Genomic DNA, 23,787 nt, shown 5'->3' with positions numbered 1-23,787 from the left:
TTGAAAATAAAAATTTTTTACAAGATAACCAGACAGACAAAAAACCCACTTTGCATTTTGCATAGGTCAGACCGATGTGATTGTATGATTCTTGTAAATAAACAAACAAATCAACCACCAACAGCAATAACCTGGTCAGGAACGTTTCCTGTAGCAATTAGCATTACAGAAACATTGACACTGACTTGTGAAACAAGGATAGAGCAGAGACCTCAAACCAGGCCCTACAAGTCATTCCCGCAGCCTGCATCAGCAAAACAGGACCAGGGTCTACTTCCCTTGGCTGTATTTCCCAACACTGCATGTCCAACACGAAGCCTTAATGCTTTTATAACACACAAGAATAATATATATATTGGAAATCAGTATTTTTCTTTTTCTTTTTTTTTTTTTAATCTCATTGAACTGTTTTGCACTTTTTTGTATTTGAGTCTTCTGAACTGACCTTCTGACTCTGGAGAGACCATGTGTTCATGCCTAAACATGCGTGCAAGTGCATTGCCATATATGATGGGTTCTTTGCTTTCCAGGTGAAGAAAATGAATTGAATCAATGGTATTTAATCAGCCTAAATAACAGTTCCAAGGGCAGGGTAACTAAAGCACAAGGTTTTACTTCAGTTTTACTAATCTATTTTCAGGAAAAAAAAAAAAAGAAAAGAAAAGAAAAGAAAAGAAAAGAAAAGAAAAGAAAAGAAAAGAAAAGAAAAGAAAAGAAAAGAAAAGAAAAGAAAAGAAAAAAAGAAAGGAAACAAAAGAAAAGAAAAGAAAAGAAAAGAAAAGAAAAGAAAAGAAAAGAAAAGAAAAGAAAAGAAAAGAAAAGAAAAGAAAAGAAAAGAAAAGAAAAGAAAAGAAAAGATGTACTTTTTTTTTTCTTTTTTCATTTTTTTGGTACATGTACTAAAACTTAGTACAGATCAGCCTCATCATCCAAGGTTGCACTGCTCTCAAAAAAGACCAAAACCAAACCAAACAAAACAAACTAACAAAAAAATCCCCAAGGAAAAAAAAAAAAAAAAAGAGAGAGAGAGAGAAATAATGATCATTTATGAATCCATCAAATACATTTATAGGATCAAAATTTGAAATGTTTTATGGTAATGTAATTATTCTTTCATAGGTCTGGCTAATCTTATGAAAATCTGGGGAAAAGGAATATATTGTCTTACTGCTGACGGAACTAGGTTTCTCTGTACATACTGAACAGCATGGCCAGCTAGCTGTTTACTGCAAAATAATAGGGATGTTTTGTGAAACTGTCTATTGGCCAAAGTCCAACTTTTTTTTTTCCTGGTAGTAAAGTGTTTTTAATGAAACTTTCAGTATGAGAGATCAAATCTGGAATTCTTGATCCTAATGAGCAAGAACAAAGAAATCCTAATAAAATACAACAACCAAATAGTTGGTTAGTAACCTCACGAAGGTATTCACAGGTGTTCATATGGTTTACTTCAAGCAATTCAGGATCACAGTATGTATGAATGATGCAATTCATAGCACCCAAGTTAGAAAACTAAAAATAAGCAAAACAGCCCTCTTTCTCACTCATACACACATGCACATTATTCTGCTCCTCAAGGTTTAGTACATTGGTCAGAAATCAAGAAAGCTTCTATGACTAGCAGATAGCAGGCCTTTTGTTTTTATTTTTTTCCAGCAAACAGCTGCATTTTTTGGTAAAAATGTTAATGATTCATCACTTTTTCATCACAAATTATCTAATTTCAGATAGAAAATGAACAAGCAAAAAAAAAATGGAAATATTGGAGATTGAACTGTTCATGTGTAATGCAATAATGCAGTGAGACACTGCACTATTTCTTGGACAAATGGAAGAGTCCAGCTTGCTGCAGTGTGTGTCTCTTCCTGCCTGCTCTGATCCTTCAATTTAGGAAAAAAAAAAAAAAAAAGTCACACCTTTTCATTCATCTGCTTTGGATGTTAGCTCATTTCTGATGTGCAATGGGAAAATGTCTGTGACCATTTGGCACTGTGCTCTACTGAGTTGCACTATAAACACTGAGTACTATCTCTGATTCCTTCAAGGCAGTAGAGACCACGATGAATTTGTTTTATTATTCTATTGGTTTATTTTCTGTTGAAAATAAAACATTGGTCTGGACAAGCAAGAGTTTTAATGTTAGCCTGCTGGCATCCTAAGTAAGTCAAAAAATCTTATTGTCTGAAAAACAAAAGTAATCTTTGATGTTTATTTTGGTAATGTTCTTTGTTTTAAAGAGTGGAGCTGGCTGGGTAAACCAGTGAAACTAACCTCAGACTCCTCATGTGCAAAGCAGACATAACGATTATCACTTCTTTTTTAGGAAACTGAGAACTATTGATGAAAGAGCTATAACCATTTTTATTGTCTTTATTTTGTTCTTGCTATCTGATGCCAATCATGAAAATTTTCTTATTAAAGGAGAGATTTTAATATACGAGTGTTACACCTGCTACTAATAACATTACTGTAACTGAAAGAACTGTGAACATATGGAGTGAAATTCTGTATTCTCTTAAATCTGCATGAGCTCTTTTATTGCCTTAAATGAAGGCAGGCTATCTTTCTTGTTTTGTACCAATCATGCAATGCATTTACTTTGGGATTATTAGGTGTAGAGTAATGCCTGGAGGCTGTGAGCACATTTAAGTATATACTTAGTGACACTCTGGTGAGCTTATGAAGGAAAGACAAATAAGAGAAGAAAGGCTCAGCAGAATGGAAATCCTGAAGTCCTCTATCCTACACCCATTCTTCATGTAAACCATTTGTATGCTTTCACTTCTTTTCCCTGTTTTCACAGACTGTTATGAAGCATATTTTATTGCCACTTGGAGTAATAAGTACTGCATCTAATTTTTTGCCTTTAAAGATCAGAGAATGGAAATGAGAAAGAGAGATTGGGACTAATGTCAAGCTCTGAAAATGTTATTTTTTGAACACTTGAATTTAAGACCTGAATTAACCTGTCCCAATCTCTTCAAATGTTACAAATCAAAACTGAAATATAGAAAGCATTTACTTTGGTGCTCTTGTGTATTTGCCTTCATTCAAAGGAGCAGAGAAGATGTTCCCTGTAAGGGAATGGATCTCCAGAATATCTTTCTGGCAGGTTAATCCACTTGAATTCTCTCTCCTGTAAGGACAAAAGGTTTAATGTTCTGCTTAGTTTAGTACCAAAGGAGTAATTAGCAGGGGTAAAACAAAGATAATGAATGAATAGGAACACCAAATATCCTTTTTAAGGAAGACTTACTCCCTGAAAACAGGTATGCTTTACATGAAAGCACAAGAAAGACACTTCAGAGACACAAAGCGTTTGTAAAACTGCAGAATTCAGCCCCTGGAGGACTTCTCCTGCAAAGGAGGATCCCTGAGTAGCATCACTCCCTTGCAGCTGTTTCTGTGACAGCTGCTCCCAACTCCTCCATCCACAGCACAACACAGCTCCTGTTCAAAGTGTGGGTTGTCTTAAATCATAGAATCATGATTCATAGAATCATCTGGTCCAACCAACCCCCTACTACCAATGTCACCCACTAAACCATGTCCCTAAACACCACTTCCAACCTTTCCTTAAACACCCCCAGGGACAGCAATTCCACCACCTCCCTGGGCAACCTATTTCAATGCCTGATTACTCTTTCTGAGAAGAAAAGAAATCCTGGCATACCTGAACCACTGGGAGGTTTTTCAGCAGCAAATAATAAACCACAATGTCTTGAAAAGTGCTACATCTTATTCCAGAGGTATGGTGAGTGCTAGGAGCAGAAAGACATGCAGGTAAGTAAACAGAGGGAGTTCTTGCTGTCACCAGCTATGCAAGGTGACACCTTTCCTTGCTTTCTCCCATATTTCCTCAGTGCCCTGTTAAACTAGCTCAGAAAACCCATAGATATTCTCATCTGGTTTCTGGAGATCAGGCAGAACTCATCTCATCTCAGACCCTAGTTCCCTCATTCTTTACTCCGGATTTTGAGCTTTTTTTATATATATTCATCTTCCCATAAAGATCTGAGTGTTGCCTCCTAACCAATATTTTAGCATTAAAGTCTTTTCAGTGTCTGGATTACCTCATGTGCAGAAATATGAATTAGGGAAGCAGAGAGAAAGGAGTTTGACACATAGCATGAGAACAAGAATTTACCAATTTCCATGCAGCTGTAGTGGGTTTCTTTTGTTGTGCCCCTGGGCCTCAGTAGATGTTTAGGAATAATGCCATTTCCCGATTTTTTAATATTTTAAAGCCAGCCTTGATTTGGCAGCTCTTGACTTCTAGGCAACTTTGGTGGCATCTTCCTTGTCCCTTCAGCTTTTCAAAATATTTTCTGTGTTTTGTTTAGTGTTTCTTTTATTATTATTGTTATTATTTATTTTTAAGAGCTTTTTCTGTAGCTCCTTTGAGACATTTGTCCTGAATTCTTTCCTACTACTCACTCTCCCACTGGTATCTCTCTTGCTTAAGAACAAAGATCTTTTTAACTTGGTCTTTAAACTTTTACTTCATAAAAACCTCCCTCTTTTCTCAGCTGCTTTAAGCAGCACCATCCTCTTCCTTATAAAGGATTCGACCTATGCTTTGGTTCTTTTTAGTGGGATTTCCTTCCCCACCAGCACTCAAAACACATGATGTTCATCATCTTGTATCTTAAATACTGGCTAAAAAAAATGCATTTTACTCTACTGTCTTCTCAGATCTGGTAGAAAACTATTTTCCCGTACTGCAAGAGAATATCAGATTTCTGATATTTTCTAAGAAATGAGTCTAAACAAAAATTTAAGACTACACGTAGTAGACGGTGCATGTTGTCATGCTAAGGGGTGTGGCCGATTAACCGTTATGGGTCTGGCTGGATTCAGGGTACTGAACTATCACAGTCACAGATTCACCAATAATGCATTAACCAATATAGGTCCGGTCAGATTCAGAGCACTGAACTATCACAATCAGGGATTAACCAACAACATAACATGCTGTTGTGGTTTAACCTGGCCAGCAGCTAAACACCACACAGCCATTCGCTTACCCTCCCCCCTCCCCTTCTGGGATGGGGAGAGAAATGGGAAAGTGAAGCCTGTGATTTGAGATACAGACAGTTTATTAAGACAGGAAAATAATAATAACAATAATAATAATAACAATGATGATGATAATAGTGCTACTAATAATAATGTGTAAGAAACAAGTGATGCACAGTGCAATTGCTCACCCCCCGACCGATGCCCAGCTTATCCCCGAGCAGTCCGGCTCTCCTCCCCCCGGCTAGCCACCCCTATATATTGTTTAGCATGACGTCAGATGGGATGGAATACCCCTTTGGCTAGTTTGGGTCAGATGCTCTGGGTCTGTCCCCTCTCAGCTCTTGCTGCACCCCCAGCCTGCCTGTTGGCAGGACAGAGTGAGAAGCTGAAAAGTCCTTGGCTTGGTGTAAGCACTGCTCTGCAACAATCAAAACATCAGCATGTTATCACCACTCTTCTCATCCTAAGCCAAAACATAGCATTCTGCCAGCTACTAGGAAGAAAATTAACTCTGTCCTAACTGAAACCAGGACATCTATCCACCCCTTATTCCATACCATTTATGTCATGCTCAGGTTACACTCTTTCACATACATTCTAATTAATCACCATTTTCATCTAGGGTATATATTAATCATGGTAGTGATGACATACAGTATTATATAGTAATTAACATGATACAATTCAACTCGTGGGCTACTCTCACCCAGTATTAAAATCCCTTGAGATACACACCGGACCTCCCCATTCTTTTGCATTACCCACCAAGTGCATCCAGGTCCCTGAGCAAAAGCAATTCCATGAATGGGTTTGCCTTTTCCTGAGGCAGGAGTAGCCCAGACTGTTTTACCCAGCATATTTCTTACATGCACTACAGGAACTTTATCCCCTTCTACAGTACGTAACAGGTTTGATTGGGCAGGTCCAGCTCGGTTGGCAGATCCCCTAGTATTGACTAACCAGGTAGTCTTTGCCAAACGCGTATCCCAATGCTTGAATGTCCCAGCGCCCATTGCTTTCAGTGTAGTCTTTAACAGTCCATTATATCGTTCAACTTTCCCGGAGGCTGGTGCATGATAGGGGATGTGATACACCCACTCAATACCATGTTCTTTGGACCAAGTGTCTATAAGGTTGTTTCGGAAATGAGTCCCATTGTCTGACTCTATTCTTTCTGGGGTGCCATATCACCATAGGATCCAGGATAGTGTTCCAGGCGGTGGCATGAGGCACAGGATATGTTTCCAGCCATCCGGTGGTTGCTTCCACCACTGTCAGTACATGGCGCTTGCCATTGCGAGTTTGAGGGAGTGTGATGTAATCAATCTGCCAGGCCTCTCCATATTTATATTTCAGCCATCGTCCTCCATACCAAAGAGGCTTTGACCGTTTGGCTTGCTTGATTGCAGCACATGTTTCACAGTCATGAATAACCTGTGCTACAGCGTCCATGGTCAGGTCCATCCCTCGATCACGAGCCAATCTGTATGTTGCATCTCTACCTTGATGGCCTGAGGTGTCATGGGTCCATCGGGCTATAAATAATTCACCTTTATGCTGCCAATCCAGGTCCACCTGAGCTACTTCAATCTTAGCAGCCCGATCCACCTGCTGGTTGTTTTGATGTTCTTCAGTAGCCCGATTCTTGGGCACATGAGCATCTACGTGGCGTACCCTTACAACCAGGTTCTCCACCTGAGCAGCAGTATCTTGCCACAAAGCAGCAGCCCAGATGGGTTTGCCCCTACGCTGCCAGTTGTTTTGCTTCCATTGCTGTAACCATCCCCACAGGGCATTTGCTACCATCCTTGAATCAGTGTAGAGATAGAGAACTGGCCATTTTTCTCGTTCAGCAATATCTAAAGCCAGCTGAATGGCCTTCACTTCTGCAAACTGACTCGATTCACCTTCTCCCTCAGCAGCTTCTGCAACTCATCGTGTAGGACTCCATACAGCAGCCTTCCATCTCCGATGCTTCCGCACAATACGACAGGACCCATCAGAGAACAGGGTATATTTCTTCTCATTTTCTGGTATAGTGGGGCTTCTTCAGCACAGACCACCTCCTCCTCTGGTGATATCGGGGTGTTATCAGCACTCTTCTCATCCTAATCCAAAACATAGAATTCTACCAGCTACTAGGAAGAAAATTAACTCTATCCTAACTGAAACCAGGACACACACCTTCACTCCAGTTGCATTCAATGAGAAATATCATGGCTAGTAACAATGCAGTTAAGTGCAATTTATTACAGCAACAGGAACACAGGTTCTTTGGATTGCCGGCAATAATCTACTGTCTGCAAAAGCAAGCTAGCATGCATGAAATACACAGGTACGCAGCCTGGCTATTAACGCGTTAAAGGTTCTATAGAGATTTCTAAGTTTCCATGGAGACACCCAGTATAACCAAGTGTTCAAGTCTTACCCGGGGCGGGGAGGGGGGGGAGGGAGTGCTGGGGGGCAGGGGAGGAGAGGCTCAACCCATCAACTGATCCCAGAAGTCAGGATGGTATCTTCCCTGATGATGGTATCTTCCCTAACATCCCCTGTCTCTTACGCCAATTTATATTATTTTCTATCCTTTAGGTGGAGCTTGAGTGACTCTAGTCAAGCATATCTTAGTTATGATTGGTGAAAAGTTCTCCCGTCACCGTTTAAAGTAATAGGCTCCGAGAAATTCAGAGCGCATGCTCAGTGAGGGGTGGTCGCACCTTGGAGGCGGTTGGCTTTTGGGATGGAGGTGTGTTTTGGTATTATAATGATGTTATAATGAGCAAAAGTACACCAGGGTACAACATTTGTCAAAAACATGACAGGTCCTTGACTCAGGGTAACAATAGGTGCAGCTTATCTGTCTCGGTATGCACAAGACCAATCGAGTCCCCACCTGTTCACAGAGCCTAGCCGTGATGTCTCCACTCTGCTCTACACTCTGTACTGTTCCTTAGAGTTAGCACACCAGGTTCCCCTAGTGCGGTAACATCTAAGGTTGGAAGCCTAGGGAACGCTCAGGTAATGCAGCTATGCCCTACCCTGAAAGCCTCTTCAATGCTGTACATTTCCTTTAAAATGTGAATATTACTTTAATTTTCCTAGTCACTTCAGGCAATTGCACCACAGTATGAGTGTCCAAAGAAAAAATAAATAAATAAAAAAAAATAAAAAAACAGGCCTAGACCCAGAACAACACTAGGAACACTAAGTTTGACAAGGACTTCTGTTAAAATAAATAACAAAACACTGGAGAACAAATATGAAATCATAGAGTCATAAATCATAAAGATTGGAAAAGATCTCTAAGATCATCTGGTCCACCCATCCCCCTACCACCAATATTACCCACTATACCATGTCCCTAAGCACCAGGTCCAACCTTTTCTTAACCCCAGGGACGGTGACTCCACCACCTCTCTGGGCACCCCATTCCAATGCCTGGCTACTCTTTTTGAGAAGAAATGTCTCTTAATTTCCAACCTAAACCTCCCCTGGTGCAACTTCAGGTCATTCCCTCTAGTACTATTGCTAGGTACCTGTGAGAAGAGGCTGACCCCAGCTCCCCACACCTTAATTTCAGGTAGTTGTAGAGAGCAATGTCTGATTTAAGACAGACAGTATTCTAGCAGTGGCAGATATATCTTCCATTTCCTTTTTTTATGATCATCTTAGCAACACATTTAAATTATGTTTCCTCATTCAGTTGGTTGCATTGCATAAATCCCATCCTGAAGAACACATGATTACTGCCCAAATGTTCTTCTGCTTGTTTGGTTTCTATTAGCTCACTACCCCTCCACAATGTGGGAACACAGTAATTTGAGATGTATGGAGACAGCTTCTGGCCACTAAAAAATTATGTAAATATCTCTTGAGCAATAAATATATTGGAGTAAATGTCCTGGCAGTATTTCAGTGTTCTGAAATATGTCTGTTTCCCTGGCAATTTCAACCTTAGTGTCTAGATTAAGTTTGATGTGGCATTTTTGTTTCCTGAAGAATTAAGTGAGAACGCTGGCCATCTCTCATGTCTTATTGGGGATGCTAGGACTTCACACAGGATAAGGACAATACCAATACTTTTTTCTAATGCAGGATCACTGCCTGGGTGTGCCATCTACAGGCTCTGTGTTTTCAAATATCACAGGGCAGGGTCCCAGAAATCATAACAGAGAAGTGAGACTATATGTATAGTCAAATACAGGTAAGATTATTATCTTCCATGAAGTCTAATTGTTGCAATAAGGTAGGAGGTATCTCTAAGACCTTTTTTTCCACAGAAGCAGAATGGAAAGGCCTTAATATTACCTATTGGCTACCTCACCGTAAGAGACTATTTAAACATACAAGACTAACAGTCCATAATTTTCTTTAAAATGTGAATATTACTTTAATTTTCCTAGTCACTTTAGGCAATTACTTCACACGTGTTTGTAAAATAAATATTTGTTTTGTTTTCTTTTTACTGAAATAAGTAAAAAAAAAAGTCTTATATATATAAAAATAATATTTTTATTTAATATATACAAACAAGTTCCCTGGGTTCTCTTTCACTTGGATCAGTTCACTGTGAAAATGCTTGAGGGACTCAGGGTAGGATTCTGTGGACTGGAGATGGGAGGAGAGCCCTTTCTTGTGCAGTGCATCTCTAGAAGCACTTTGGATTAAATTGATCAGGGGACTCTAGGTAAGAACTGAACTGAAACTGTGTTCATGAGCGTAAATTCAGTGTGGTGATATCACTATCTGTATCTCTGTTCACAGCAGCTATGTGCTACAAGTCTTATCCTTCACATAGTTTTGGTTGCATCTTTACAGTATATTGTATAAGGCTTAGGGTGTAACATCTTCTCTTGTACCACCTGTTATAAATGGCTCAGTCCCAAAATAGGATTATAATCAAAGTTTACAATTTATTAAAAGAATAGAGGTAAGCAAACAGCGCTGGGCGCATCGGGAGTCTCCGCTCCACCTAGACGCACACCAGTTACATCAAGTAGCTGATTTTTTTGTCTGTACTAACCAGGGGTGATTTGTTATCCCAAATCCTCGTGCCATCATATTAATGACTGTTTGCACCAAGGGACAGCGAGGGTAATCCCCCATCTACAGCAGTGTCAGCTCTGCTGTGATTGCTATGTAATTAATCCAAGACTGATGCTGGAATGAGGACATTGTATTCTGATGCATAATGAAACTTACTAATGGTGTCCTGCATAATTTATGGGATTTAATCATTCTAATGTAGATATAAGTATAATATGTAAACAGTTGTGTGTTTTTTTTTTTCATTAACTCTATGAACTAACTTACTATGAGAAATTAAGGGTTGGGTTGTTTAATTTTGCCAGCTGTTGTTGAATTGGCCCACTTTAGTGAAATACAGTAATAATTGATTTCCTGTAAAACACTGAAAGCAGCTACCACTGTTATATATGGAGTGGTAAATCTTGTTGAGAAGTTGGTTGATATTAATCAAGAAGGGGGAGATGTGGGAGTGTGGCCATGGGGGTCGGAAAGCCCCGTGGTTGATGATAACATCAGACTCTTAACGATGAGGCTATCAGGAATGTAAAGAGTTTAGAGGGAACAAAGAAGGGTGATTCAGGAGATGCCTTGCTGTCTGGGGTTGCTTGTTCTTCCTCTGTTAAGGAATGGAAGTTGCTGGGGGGTTGCTGGTTGGAACTGTTAAAATTTGTTGTTTAATGTTTTATGATAATCATATTATTAGTGTGGGAATAGAAATGTTGTTTTTGCAGAGTTACATTGTTTAGAAGGAGGGAATGTGGTACTGAGATATGCTTACAGTGATAAGAAAGCTTAGCAGGCGAACTTGTAAAATGCAGACAACCATACTCCTTAGTACAATTAGGTGAAAATCGCGGTGTCAAGTCAAGTCAGATAAGTGAAGAAACATTACCACTTCAAACAGTAAAAATGTCAAAAGAAATTTGAAATTTAACAGGCCGGCAACTGAAGGCCATGCATTGTTTGTGAAGCATCAAATAGATTGTGAACCTGGATTACCCACTCAGTGGGGAAACAGGGGAGGGTCCTGTCATAAAAAAGTATGTAAACTGTGTTTTGGAACTAGTAGATGCCCTCTCTCCTGCTTGTAGGGTGCCCGCCATTACAATCACGAGTAAATTACTACTTCACTGAGATCCTCGCCTGAGCCTAAATTATTGGCTACGGAGTGTTTCTCACAATTTGGGGGCTCGTCCGGGATCCAGTCACCTACTGGGGAGCCCCACCGCCGCAGCAGCAGGAAGGCATGCCCCTCTGATTTCAGCGGTCCTGTGCATTGGCGGTGGTGGTTCTGCAGAAAGCTGACAGAGGGCTGGTTAAAGAGGCAGGATCCGTGAAGTAGTGGGGAAAGGAAGAAGGTAGGCACTCTGGGTTTTTAAGAATCGATCCGGTAACTCTGTGCATAGACCAAGGTAAGAAATATTAAGTATTGCCTTGGGGATCGGATGAGACTCTGTGTGAAGAGTCTCGGGAAATCTGGTGTATGGTAAGCCCTCGCACAGGAAAGTGATGGGTAGTACACCCCCATTTTTCAGAATGTTAGTGTGTGGTACACTGCAGAAGGGAAATTTCTTTAGCAACATACTGACGAGGGCTAGGAAAAATGGGAAATATGAGTTCCAGGGGACAGGGAGATATCCCTGTGGGAGTGGAGTGCCTACCAATAGTTCTTCCTGAAGAATGATAAGAAATTGGAAACTTAATCCCAAAATTAGAGGAGATTTTAAAAGAAAAAAAGAAAAAAAAAAAAAGTTAAATACTCTGTATCAGTCTGGACAAAAGAACCAATTAAGGAAACAGCAGTATTTTGGCCAAAATACGGCTCTGATGAAAATTCAGGCTTTAAATTTATGTGTAAACAATAAGATTCCTTTTTCGGAGAAGGAGCCAAGTTATGCTCCCTATAATCCTAATATTGTACCCGTGGCAGCAGCAGTCACTCCAGGAAGGGAGACAGGGACTGCAATTAACACTGTCCCTAAAGAAGGATCGTACTCTAGGCTCTGGCAAGAATTAGAACAAGGTAGAAGATATATTGAGAATTTTGCCTTCCCTGATACTAACAGTACTAACACTAACTGTGTATCCTCTTAGGTGAACTACCCCCCCTCCTTACCAGCAGAGAGGTTAAGACTTTTAAGAAGGAGAGGAAGTCTTTATTTGAGGACCCCAACAGCCTAGCTGAACAATTAGACCAGTTCCTACGACCTGATTTATACTCTTGGGGGAGGGAATTATGTCTATAAGTATGTTGTTTACAGGGAAAGAAATGGGAATGATCAGGAGGAGAGCTGCTATACAAGAATCGGAAAGAGCTCATCCTCCAGGACCAGGGGTAATACCGGCAGGGCAGAAATACCCACTTGCCAATCCTGGCTGGAATAATAATAGTGTGCAACACAGAAATCATATGAGAGACTTGGGGTCAGAATGAGAAAGTACTCGGGGATGAGTCCCAAGGACTCAAGGCTCTTCCCAAGGGCTCTTGAAAGTTCATTGTGTGATTAAAGCCTGGCAAGATATGCATAAAATGCTCCAGAAGGTGGGGGGATGTAGTGAACAGTCACTGGGGGACCCTCCTGCGGGAGGCCCTGGAGGTGTGTGTCCGGAGGGGAGATGAGAAGGAAAAGCAGAGAGCAAAACTAATGGTATTGACACTGCAGCAGGTAGTGAGGCAGAGGGTTGGAGAAAGAGGAAGAAAATCTTCAGGAGGAGTCAGGGCCAGGATGGAAAGGAGAGGAAGAGAGATGAAGGAATGGCAGGCAAAGAAGGCTGCCTGTGTTGTGGCCTGAGTCCTAGCAGGGACAGGCTTTGATAAGATGTTTTAAGTGTGGCTAGGCTGGCCACTTCGAATAGGAATATCCGGAGTGGAAGAAGGAGGAAAGAAGGAAAATGGGATGAAATGTGGTATACTGATATGTTGTTTTAGCATCCTGGAGGGAGAAAGGTATGAAATTAAGTTGGCCCTTGACTGAGACTTTGGTGAAAGTACAGGCTGTAGAAACAAAGATAGAAAGAAGTGTTAAAAAAAAAAAAAAAAAAAAAAAAGGTTACTGAAGGTGTTAAAGGTGTGGTATGTAGCGTTTGACAGAGCTGTTTGAAGTTGAATGAGCAGGGAAAGGGGATGTAGGCATTATCTAAGTAACAGTCTAGAAGTTTTGGTATATTTGCTGTGGTGTTTGGTCAGTTTCCCAAGCATCGGGGAGGGGGACGGGAGGGGGGAACAGCCTGCTCCACCAGGGGCCTGTTTACTTGCCTTTTATAAATATTACTAAATTCAGATTGAGTTGTATCGTCATTTATAACAGTGTGCTACCAGTCTTCCAGATGACTTACCCAGGTTTTAATTAGTGTCTATCTTTCTTTTCTTTGTGGAGACATACACTTACTAAAATGACTCAATGCTTTGCACCATGAACAGGTCAAAATATCCACCTGTCAAGTGGGTTTAGAATTGCATGGAAGGAGGAATCTACTTGCAACATTTTATTAATGGAACAGATTTGTTATAAATGAAGTCTCAACTCTGAATTTAGTAACATAAAAGAATATTTATAAAAGGCAAGTAAACAGCGCTGGGTGTGCGGGGAGTCTATGCTCTACCAATACGCACACGCACCCGTCGAACTTTCCAAATATATATAGGACATTGCTGTTACATATTTACAAGAAAACCAAGTACACTTATACATATGGATATCCTATCCCCGCTTCATATTATAATTCTCTTTGTGGCGGTCCTTGCGGGTGAAAGGCTCACAGTTTCCCATCACCATTAGCAACCTTTTGTTCCAGACTGCAGGAGTGGCTTCGACTGTCCCCCTCTTCTTCTGCACATGCTCTGCCCACCACAAGGTTCCCGAAAGCAACAAAACGTGATTGCTTTTCCGGCATTTCGTTAACACTTGAAAGCACACTAAACAATAAATCTTAACAGTTCTAACCAGCAACCCCCCCACACAACTTCCATTCCTTAACAGAGGAAGAACAAGCAACCCCAGACAGCAAGGCATCTCCTGAATCACCCTTCTTTGTTCTCTCTAAACTCTTTACATTCCTGATAGCCTCATCGTTAAGAGTCTGATGTTATCATCAACCACGGGGCTTTCCGACCCCCATGGCCACACTCCCACATCTCCCCCTTCTTGATTAATATCAACCAACTTCTCAACAAGATTTACCACTCCATATATAACAGATTGCATATTTCTCCAAATAGAAATGGGAGGAATTGTGTGATAGATGAATCAAAACCTTCCAGTTATTGAAAACCAACAGATGAGACAGACTTCTCTTATCTCAGTAGCCGGATTGCAAGATGCTGATTAACTAGACCTGAATGAATCTTCTGCCCAATGGCTCTAAATGCTCATAAGAGATTTATGTATCTGATGATTTTTCTGTATCATATTTTACATCTTAGCAATATGGATGTGATGTGTGAGTGTGTACATATACATATATATTTATATGTATGCATACACATCAGTGTAGGCATACACATTAAACTGTTATTGTAAAATTATTGTAGTTTTTATCTTAATTTCCACAACAAATTAGCCCATTGTAATAAATGGCTCAGTCTTCAAAATAGGACTATAATCAAAGTTTACAATTTATTAAAGGAATAGAGGTAAGCAAACAGCGCAGGGTGCGCCGGGAGTCTCTGCTCCACTAAGACGCACACCAGTTACATCAAGCAGCTGATTTTTATGCTCCTAGGCTGATACATATTCATTACTACTTCTAAAAAAAACAGGGTTATTATAATTAGCTTCTGGAATCCAAACCCTCCCACTGACGCATGCACATCAGTCTCCGGTGGTCCCTCTGGGGGTCTCTGCGGGTCTCTCGTGCTGAAGGCTCATAGTCTTCCTCCTTCTTGTCCTTCTCCTTGGCTGTATGTCAAAGACTTGTGCAGCATCCCCTGCAAGCTTTGTCTTTTAGTTGTTCTTCAGCTCTCCCCGTCTCCTTAATCTCCTGGCCATATATCAGAGACTTGCATAGTGTCCCATGCAATAGTCATAATAGTTAGCAGTTGTTCTGAAACCCCCCAGATATCAGAGACTTCAAGGAAAAGACTACAAATACATTTCCCTTCAAGCTCTCTATTGACACAAATTGGTAAAACATTCCTTTGCAAGATAAAGAACTATATACATTAACCACTCTTGTTTTCTTAGACTTGTGGTTATACAAGAGTATGTGAGACAGAAGATCACATTCATCACACCATGCAGCCCTAGCATTGTTCCATATTGACACGAATCAGATGAACACATTTCACATGGATTACCCAGTCAATGGGGAAACAGGGGAGGGTCCCAGTCCTCGAGAAGTAAAGTATATAAACTGTACTGTGTGACTAGTAAGTGTGCTTCTGCTTGTGGTATGCCCACCACTGCAATCGCAAATAAAATTGCTACTTCACTGAGATCGTTGCCTGAGCCTATGTTATTGGCTCAGGCCAATATGATGTGAGTGTTTCTCACATCTGTAAGAGAGAGATGAAGTTATGTCATCAATAAAGAACTAGCAGTTACTGATCCTAAAAGAACCCTGGTGTCCTTGTGGTCTTTACGCCACAAAAATATCCAGGAAAATATCTGTATATGCTTCTCCTCCAGAAGACTAATTTTTAATATCCTAAATATATGCTGTTGCTCATCTGTGGGAGAATCTTAGCATCAGAAAAAGACACTGCTACCAGCAGAAGACATAGAACATACTTAATTCCTTTTTTTCACACATAAAAACATCCATTACTTTGTGTTAGTTGGGCAAGAGATGTCAGTCAGAAACTGCATTTATTCTAATTAATATTTGCTGAATTTTAATCTACAATCATGTGCTGCTTCTTAACATGGTTAGTTTTCTAAGTAAGTCTCAAAAGGTTTCTTATTAAAACTTTATGAATCCATGAAATATATGCTTTCTGAATTATCTTTTTTTTTTTTTCCTGGAATTTCAAAGAACTTATGATTTAGTATGAACATTTTGCTTATGGAAATGTATGCAGTTTGAGTTTATCAAGGTCTAGTTATTCAAGTTATGCTGTTTTTCCCTCAATTAGATTGCTCATCCAGTTCCACAAGAACAAAAGTACTATTACTTTGTTATCCATTGGATATCTCCATGTTGTCTTCTCAGAAGAAACACAAGATAGTCACATTGACTAGTACTCTGGTATGTTGGTTTGTGTCCGTGAATTTACTCACCAGCTGTCATCTGGACAACGAACTTTGGAAGATGATTTTGGCCTTAGGGAAAGTGCTTTTAAATAGTTTATCTGTATCTCCAAATGCACAAATATTTTCATAACCATGGTTAGTAGTTAGAGATCCTCAAAGGTCCTTAGGGATGAGATATCTAATCAAGACTTAATTGGATACCCGCAGCAACTAAGTTTCTGTAACTGTCTCTGCATGAACTTAGCAAGTATGAGGCAGTGATTTGTCTTAATCATTTTTGGTGATGCATTAAGCTATGTGAAATTACTTCATATTAGTTAGAAACTAAGATTAAGCAATCAGACATTTACTCCAGTTCACTTAACACGCAGTCAATTCTTAAACTTGCTGATCTTATGGGTATTTAAAACTTGCTGATCTTATGGGTATTTATTTGCCTCTCTAAGGATATATAACCAGCATGCAAAGCCATTACTGTCCTGTAAACAATTTCACATTTATAACATCCAGGTTTACAACCTACCCAATGTTTCACAGACAATACATGGCCTTCAGTTGCTGGCCTGTTGAATTTTAAATTTCTTTTGATTTTTTTACTGTTTGAAGTAGTAAATAGGGGAAGAAAAAAAAAAAAAGGTTTGATAAGAATAAATACAAACGAAAGGTTAATTAAAGGAGATAGGAACACTTGCACTATAGGACTGGCACATGGACAAAACATCAGAATAGGACTTAAGTGACCTGTTTCATGTTACCTGTTCTGCCACAAGTTTCTTGTATGACATGGGAAAAATTTGAATTATTCATCATTTAAATGTCCATTTTATCAATATATACTTCTTCCTTTCTCCTTCACTTGTCATATACATTTAGATTAGCATTTCTGCTAAGCAGAAACCATTTCTTCTAGTGTTGCTAAACACCTAGTTACAAAAATCATCTGGAAATTCCAGGTTGAAACTGAAGAATGAAGCACGTATAGCAAAATTCTGACTTTTTTCAGGTAGCTGAATTGCCAGCTACAGCTTCATTCTTCCCTTCTTTCATGTGTCACACATGCTGTCTGAGGGATAGAGAATATATCCTGTTGTGCAGCTTCTCTCTAGTTTGGGTTTCATTTCTATGTTGAAGATAAAGTTTCCTTTTAGTCTGCTGGGAAAAAGAAAAAAAAAAAAGAAAAAAGAAGGAAAAAAACAAACTTCAGAGCAGTCTTTTGACTCAATGTACTGGCGAAGCATATTAAGTTAGGTTATGTTGCTGGAAGAACATAACAAGAAGTTGCAAGGAAGGTTCTGCTGTGAAAATACTCCTAGGTGGGCTGCCAAATTGCACCCTTTGATTGTACTGTCAGTCTAGTAAAACATCATTAAAAAAGGGAAAAGGAAGTTTGGATCCATAGAGCATTTGGTCTATTCCAATATTTCAGGTTGATTTCTCGACACTGTGGAGACATTTGCTAATTACTAAAGATCTCTGCATTCTGGTTTGCTCCCATTTGCACTTTAAAAAGCTGCTATATGAATAGGTAACAGCTTTCTAAGCTGAAAATAAGTGTGAACCATTCTAAAAGTTCACAGGTAATTTTTTTCTTCCTATTCATCAAGTTTGAGAGTGTCAGTGTGTCACCTTGTTTATCATTTATCAGTAAAATTATATTAAAGTAACCTGAAGAGTTGAATGTAAAGCTGTGCAATCCAGGAAATTCACTAGTGCTGCAGTTTCTTCCTTGGCTTAACCTCACAATCTGATATTCCTTCAGGTTATGAAATTTTGTCAGAAGGCTGCAAGGAAGACACATCTTTACCTACGGTGCATTTTGTGATATGAAAACAGGTGTTAAGGGAAGAGATTACGGCTACAGTTGAAAGATAATGAGCACTATAATACTATCAGGCTTCTCAGACTACATAGGTTGGGATAGGGATGTTAAAGTCGCAAGAAAAGGACTGATCATGGAAGAGATCACTGATACCTAACTTCACAAATATTTTGTCCTACTTCAGTCTCCCAAATAATCTTATTCTTTCATGACAGGCAATTAGCTGAAGCTCTGAATGTTGGTGATGTTCTGTCCTTCCAGAAGACTTCTGGAACCCTTTCACTTTATGGTCTTATAGGTTTCACACAGTGGACCAAGTATGCCTAACAGTGGACCTGGCATTCACATTGTAAAGGTATCATATAGCAACACTGGAAGTATTCTCATTGTGTCCAGTACCTTATGAGAAATTCTGTTCTCAGCACTACCTCATTCCTCATCCGAGGTCTGCAGATTCCTGCTGATATCCTGCAAATAGCAGCTTTGCTCTATACTAAAGAGTGGTGGACGAGCAGTCAGTGTTGAACATGGGAGTTCATGGGTTAAATCAACAGTAATGTAAGAATTTGCAATGCAGTTGGTTACAGAGGAGTTGCATCTCATTATGTGAGGAGCTGAATTTGGCCCTTAATTTTGAAAAATTGGCTTGAAGCTAAACAAGCTTCAGAATTAGTAACACATTTTCAGATAACCATGGCTCCTACATCAAAACAAGGTCAGTTGCCCCTGGAGGTGAGAATGTAGGAAGCAAATTAAAACAATCTTTTGTCATTATGCTAGTGTATACATCTAGATTAACTGTTGGTACCAGCAGGGCTTTGCTGTGATGATGCTCTCAGCAGGGCTGCAGTCCTAACCTAAGGCTGTTGCTATAGGGAAAAAAAGCTGTCATAAAGGGCGTGCAACTGCACAAAAGGGGAAACACTCCTTGATACAGCTTAAATTAATGCTAATTAAAATAAGGAATTGGTTGCAGGAGGAAGATGGTGGTGTTAATCAGCATAAGGCAGGGGACTAGAAATGCTCCACTAGGATTTGCGCCTGTATAGCTCAGTTTGTTTACAACAAACAACATCTTCTCAGCTACTGTTACTGTAGCCATGGCAACAGTATTGATTACATCTATCAACAAAGAGAGCAAAACAAAGATATGGCTGGTGTTTAAAAAAGATGAGCCATGATAATTATACACCAGGATACAGAGGACTGCAAAACAAATAGCCTGTGCCCCCAATGTATGTGACATCTCTTCTGCAGCAAGAGAAATTATATAAACTTGTGACACTAGTGTCACTGTTTCTCTAATAGGTGGATGAAAGGCATTGAAAATATTCCCACCCTTTTTAAATATTACACAGTGCCTAAATACTACACTGCTTGGCCACTTATTTATTCAATATATAAGGCATCACGGCTTGGGTGCAACAGTGACATCTGAGGTTGTCAGAGAGCATTAAAGAAATATTGCAGAATGTATCGAAAACATGACAGACACCAGTATGGTCAGATCATGCTCTCCCTTTATTAGCCAAATAGCCTGAATTTATAGCAAAATTAACAGGGGCGGATAGTGTCTCACACAAGAATATTGGTCGAAAGCACTCAGACAAACAACTGCAAGAAAACAACCCCACCTGCAAGAAAACAACCCCCTTGTGATTAGCAGTCACATAGATCTTGTCCTTGAAGCCAGCTGCTGGCAACAATATTTTTTAATTCCTCACTCGGGCGATGTGGGAACACTGTCATGGGAAATTCTCGTAGTCGTCCTGTGTGGTGGTTCCACTCGAGTGGGCAGCCAAGTTCCATCACAACCACTCTCTCACTCCCCCTCCTCAAAGAGGAATGGGGAGAAAATACGATGAAAAGGGCTCAAGGGTTGAGATGAGGACAAGGAGATCACGCAGTAATTATTGTGATGGGCAAAACAAACTCTGAATAGGGAGATAGTAAGATTTATTGCCTATTACTAACAAGCTAGAGAAGTGAGAAACAAAGGAAAGAAACCAAAAGCACCTTCCCCCCCCATCCACCCTCTTCCACCTCCTTCCCCTGAGTGGCACAGGGGAATGGGGGAATGGGGGTTATGGTCAGTCTACAGCGCTTCTTCTCTGCCGCTCCTTCTCGGTCACTCTCGTCCCCTGTGCTGTGGGGTCCCACCCACGGGATACAGTCCTTGATGAACTGATCCGGCGTGGGCTTCCCACAGGCAGCAGCTCTTCCAGAACTGCTCCAGATATGGGTCCATACCACAGGGCCAAACCGTACCTCAGGAGCAAACTGCTCCAACCTGGCTCCCCCACAGGCAGCAGCTCTTGCCAGGTCACCTGCTCCTGCGTGGTCTCCTCTCCATGGGCCACCGGTCCGGCTGGGAATCTGCTCGGGCAGGGGTCTTCCACAGGCGGCAGCCTCCGTCGGTGCAGGGCCACCTGCTCCACCGTGGTCTCCTCCACAGGCTGCAGCGTGGAACCCTGCTCCACCGTGGTACTCCATGGGCTGCAGGGGGACATCCTGCTTCACCATGGTTCTCACCACAGGCCACAGGGGACTTCTGCTCCGGCGCCTGGAGCACCTCTCCCCCTCCTTCTTCACTGACCTTGGCGCCTGCAAGGCTGTTCCTCACTCCTCTCACTCTCCCAGCTGCTGTGTGTCGCAGCTGTCCTGGTTTTGTGGGTGTTGTGGGGTTTTGGAGAATGCACATCCCAAATTACAGTCTGATTGTAAACCCGCTCTACCAAGTAACCCGTAAGAAGAATGAGTTTGAATGGGGCCCTGAACAACGACAAGCCTTTGAACAAATCAAGCAGGAAATAGTCCATGCAGTAGCCCTTGGGCCAGTTCGAACAGGACCAGATGTAAAGAATGTGCTCTACACTGCAGCCGGGGAGAACGGCCCCACCTGGAGCCTCTGGCAGAAAGAACCTGGGGAAACTCGAGGTCGGCCCCTGGGGTTTTGGAGTCGGGGATACAGAGGATCTGAGGCCCGCTATACTCCAACTGAAAAGGAGATATTGGCAGCATATGAAGGAGTTCGATCTGCTTCGGAGGTGGTCGGTACTGAAGCGCAGCTCCTCCTAGCACCCCTGTTGCAGGAAGCACGGCCGAAAGCACGACAGACACCAGCAGAGTCAGATCATGCTCCATTTTATTGCCCGAATAGCCTAACTTTTATAGAGAACTTAACAGGGGTGGACAGTGTTTCACACAAGATTATTGGTCAAAAGCACTCAGACAAACAGCTACAAGAAAACAACCCCACCTGCAAGAAAACAACCCCCTTGTGATTAGCAGTCACATAGACCTTGTCCTTGAGGCCAGCTACTGGTAACAATATTTTCCTGAATTCCTCAATTGGGCGATGTGGGAACACTGTCATGGGAACTTCTCATAGTTGCCCTGGTAGCTTGGTTTGCTCAGCTACAGCAAGCCATGGGATTTTTGCTGTTTCAAGAAATCCCTCAACAATTCCCCCTTCTTCTTTTGAGCAAACCAAGCCCGACACAACAGTTTTACAAGTAACTCTTTAGCTATACTTACAACACACAACGATGATTACCACCACCATAAACCAAATCCTTAATCCCCTTGTGATTAAACCCAGCAACCATCTACACTTTGTTTCAAACAAGTCAGTGAACCATTGATTGAAAGGATTGATACCATATTGAATCTTTCTCATGTGCTCTTTCAGGAAACTAATGGACTTGTGAATTGACTCATTATGATCAGAAAGGTTTAAACAGTACATTCCCTTAAAGTCCTCACACCCATTCCTTTGAGCCAAAAGCAAGATGTCAATAGCAGCTTGATCCTGTAAAAGCAGATGTCGCAGACTATTTTGATCTGGTAACATCTCCTCAAGTATCTCTGTCGTGGCATAGGCTTGCCTCTCGGCCCAGCATACCAATTTTTCTAAGTTGTTACGTGCGGCCGCAGATGCCACTCCAGGCACTGAAATTGCTAATGCCGCTCTAGCTGCAACCCCACACAATTCAACATTATCATTACAATCCAATGCAAGCAATGTCCATTTATGTCTGGTGATCTCACGCAACTGTAACAAGCTAGGAGCAAATACAATGAGTTTATCTATGTAACATGGACATCTGATAGCATTTGCAGGGATACCTTGCCAGGCCCCATCCCCACAAATCAGAAGCACATCAGGAGGTAAGGCCAAAGCTGTACAATTGTTCCAAACACTGTAGTTGTTACCCCTTGTCTCCATGCTATAAACCCCTAAACCCTGCTTAGCAGCGTCATTGCAATCACAGGTGTTATTTGTGTCTTTGTACCAGTATGGCCTTTTCCAGGTTCCTGTAGCAGGAATCATCTGATATCCACGGCTACGTTCACTTTTGTAGCCACCTTTCAGGTTGATACACATTTGACTACAGATACCAAGGTTTTGACATTCATCAATGTCTCCACAGTTTCTCTTGTCTATAAACTCAAACCCAGCTGGACAGTCACATTCATTTATGATGCATTCCTCCAGGGGCTCATCACCCCAGTCCTTGCAGTCTCTCTGCTGGTTACACACTTTATTGATATCTATGCATTCTCCACTTCTGCAGTTGAATTTGCCAGGTCCAGAGCACTGAATAACATTGTTACAGTTTGCTTCATCAGTGCCATCCAGACAGTCTCTCACACCACTGCACTGCCTACTCCCATGGACACAGTTCCCATCTTCACATCTGAACTGGTCTGGCCTGCAGGTCCAGGAAGGGCAGTTAATTTCATCACTTCCATCCTTGCAATCAGGATCTCCATCACATCGCCACTTCTTGTGGATACATTCACCTGAGCCGCACTGCACCTCACTCGTAGAACACTTCACTGGAGGTGCAGGCTGGCGGACACACTGCTCCAAAGATTCATCCGAGTGGTCGGAGCAGTCAGCATCATCAACACACACCCAGCTGATAGGGATGCAGGTAGAACTCTTGCACTGAAACTCATGAACACCACAGGTAGGAGGTGCACACTCCAGCTCATCGCTACCATCACTGCAGTCATCTTGAACATTGCAGACAAAGCTTTTGGAAATACATTGCCCACTACTGCATGTGAATTCTGCTGCACTACAAGTCACAATGCCACAATTCTCTTCATCTTCTCCACTGTCGCAGTCCTTTTCACCATCACATTTCCAGGACACTGAGATACACTGGGTTGACTGAGGACCACAGCTGATTTCATTTACCCGGCATGTTCTCGTATGACACAGCTCAGCACTCTCATCAGACTCATTTTCACAGTCCGGATCCCCATCACACTGCCATCTATTTGGCACACACTGACCACTGTTGCACACAAAGTCAGATTCAGCACACGTCTTCTTCACACAAGCACTCTCATCACTGCCATCTAAGCAGTCTTCACATTTTGCTCTAGCACCGTCAGCAGCAGTGCACAGGCCGGCGAGGGCGAGCAGCAGGCAGAGTGCCCCGCAGCGCGGCAGCACCCACCGCCGCCCTGCACCTGTGTCACTTATACTGCTCCTATTACCCATGCTGTTAGTGTCAGTGGCATCCTCCTGGTACCGTTTCTGTCTTTGTCGCCCCTTACTCTCCCCCTTTTCTTTTTGCCACTGACCATTCACCACAAATGGATGAGACACATGATTACTAGTTAGGAAAGAGAGTGTAACGTCTGCTATACGGCTGCAGGCCGTGCCAGCTGCAACCCTAGAAGCTGTTTGTGAACGAGCCTGACGGTGGTCAT

At 41.5% G+C, this 23,787-nt stretch overlaps 1 protein-coding gene across 1 annotated transcript in view; it reads right to left on the bottom strand.

Moving 5' to 3' along the window:
* The window catches only part of LOC311220847 (very low-density lipoprotein receptor-like), a gene marked incomplete at both ends in the record, with an annotated part of 87,167 nt that extends 63,592 nt beyond the window's left edge, over nucleotides 1–23,575 (bottom strand). The window contains one exon of the mRNA XM_084304490.1: nucleotides 22,353–23,575. Within this exon, the coding sequence (XP_084160616.1) occupies nucleotides 22,353–23,575 (1,223 nt within the window). The remainder of the gene's footprint in view (nucleotides 1–22,352) is intronic.
* Between the last annotated feature and the right edge of the window lie 212 nt (nucleotides 23,576–23,787).

This window comes from Netta rufina (assembly GCF_964035555.1).
Source record: "Netta rufina genome assembly, chromosome: W".
Lineage (NCBI taxonomy): Eukaryota > Metazoa > Chordata > Aves > Anseriformes > Anatidae > Netta > Netta rufina.
Note: the sequence above shows the minus strand (reverse complement) of the source record. Positions and strands in the feature narration are given on the sequence as shown.